Source organism: Ailuropoda melanoleuca, chromosome 1 (genome assembly GCF_002007445.2).
Source record: "Ailuropoda melanoleuca isolate Jingjing chromosome 1, ASM200744v2, whole genome shotgun sequence".
Classification (NCBI taxonomy): Eukaryota; Metazoa; Chordata; class Mammalia; order Carnivora; family Ursidae; genus Ailuropoda; species Ailuropoda melanoleuca.
Window position 1 is genome coordinate 7,834,482 of NC_048218.1, and position 863 is coordinate 7,835,344.

Consider the following 863-nt stretch of genomic DNA (forward strand, 5'->3'; position numbering starts at 1 on the left):
AAGTGGTGGAGACTTCAACTGCTTTTAAAAGAGAGGGCTGAGGTAATTGGGTGATGGGCATTAAAGGAGGGCACATGATGTGATGAGCACTGGGTGTTACATGCAACTGATAAATTATTGAACATGACATCTGAAACTAATGATGTGCTACATGTTGGCTAATTGAACTTATATAAAAAATTTAAAAAAAAGAAAAAAGAAAAGAGAGGGTTGTATTTAGTGTTTTGGAAGCCCTGTTGTCAGGTAGAAACAAGAATGTTGGAGCCAGAACATCTTTGATGTTAATAAAATGCAATACCCAGTAACTCATTACGTTTCACTGTAACTTAGGGGTGGGAGCTGAAGGGAAAAGTATCTGCTAATTTTAGAGAAGAACAATCTCACCGTCTTTTTCTTCCTCCTCCCGCGCCCATGTTTTCTCAGATTGTGAAGTGGTCCGACTGCTGTTTGCCATTAGCTTGCAGACCTGGGGATCCTTATCAATTAATTGCTGAAGCAAGCGTGGATGACTTCAGCAAGCTGGGGGTGGCGTTCATGGAAGATAGACTCCAGATGGCGGATGGATTGGTACCTCAAAAGATTGTTTGTAAGTGACTTTAGAAATGTTTCCATCAGGGGCGCCTGGCTGGCTCCGTCAGAAGAGCAGGCAACTCGTGTTCTCTGGGTTGTGAGTTTGAGCCCCATGCTGGGTGCAGAGATTACTAAAATAAATAAAAACTTAAAAAAAAAGAAATGTTTCTACTATAGCAGGAGACCATTGGTTATTAGCTTAAGGATTGTTGAACCCTCTTGTTCGGTGTGGCTTAAGGCAAATGCTTATCTTCAGTTTAATGCAGTCAACAGGTTGGATATAATTGTTTTTT

The 863-nt window shown here is 40.9% G+C and overlaps 1 protein-coding gene across 1 annotated transcript in view; it reads left to right on the top strand.

Annotated features, from left to right (window-relative positions):
• The first annotated feature begins 423 nt into the window (after nucleotides 1–423).
• HLCS (holocarboxylase synthetase) overlaps nucleotides 424–863 on the top strand; it is a 200,880-nt gene continuing 200,440 nt past the window's right edge. The window contains exon 1 of the mRNA XM_002917068.4: nucleotides 424–586. Coding sequence (XP_002917114.3) covers nucleotides 535–586 — 52 coding nt within the window. The 5' untranslated portion in view covers nucleotides 424–534. The remainder of the gene's footprint in view (nucleotides 587–863) is intronic.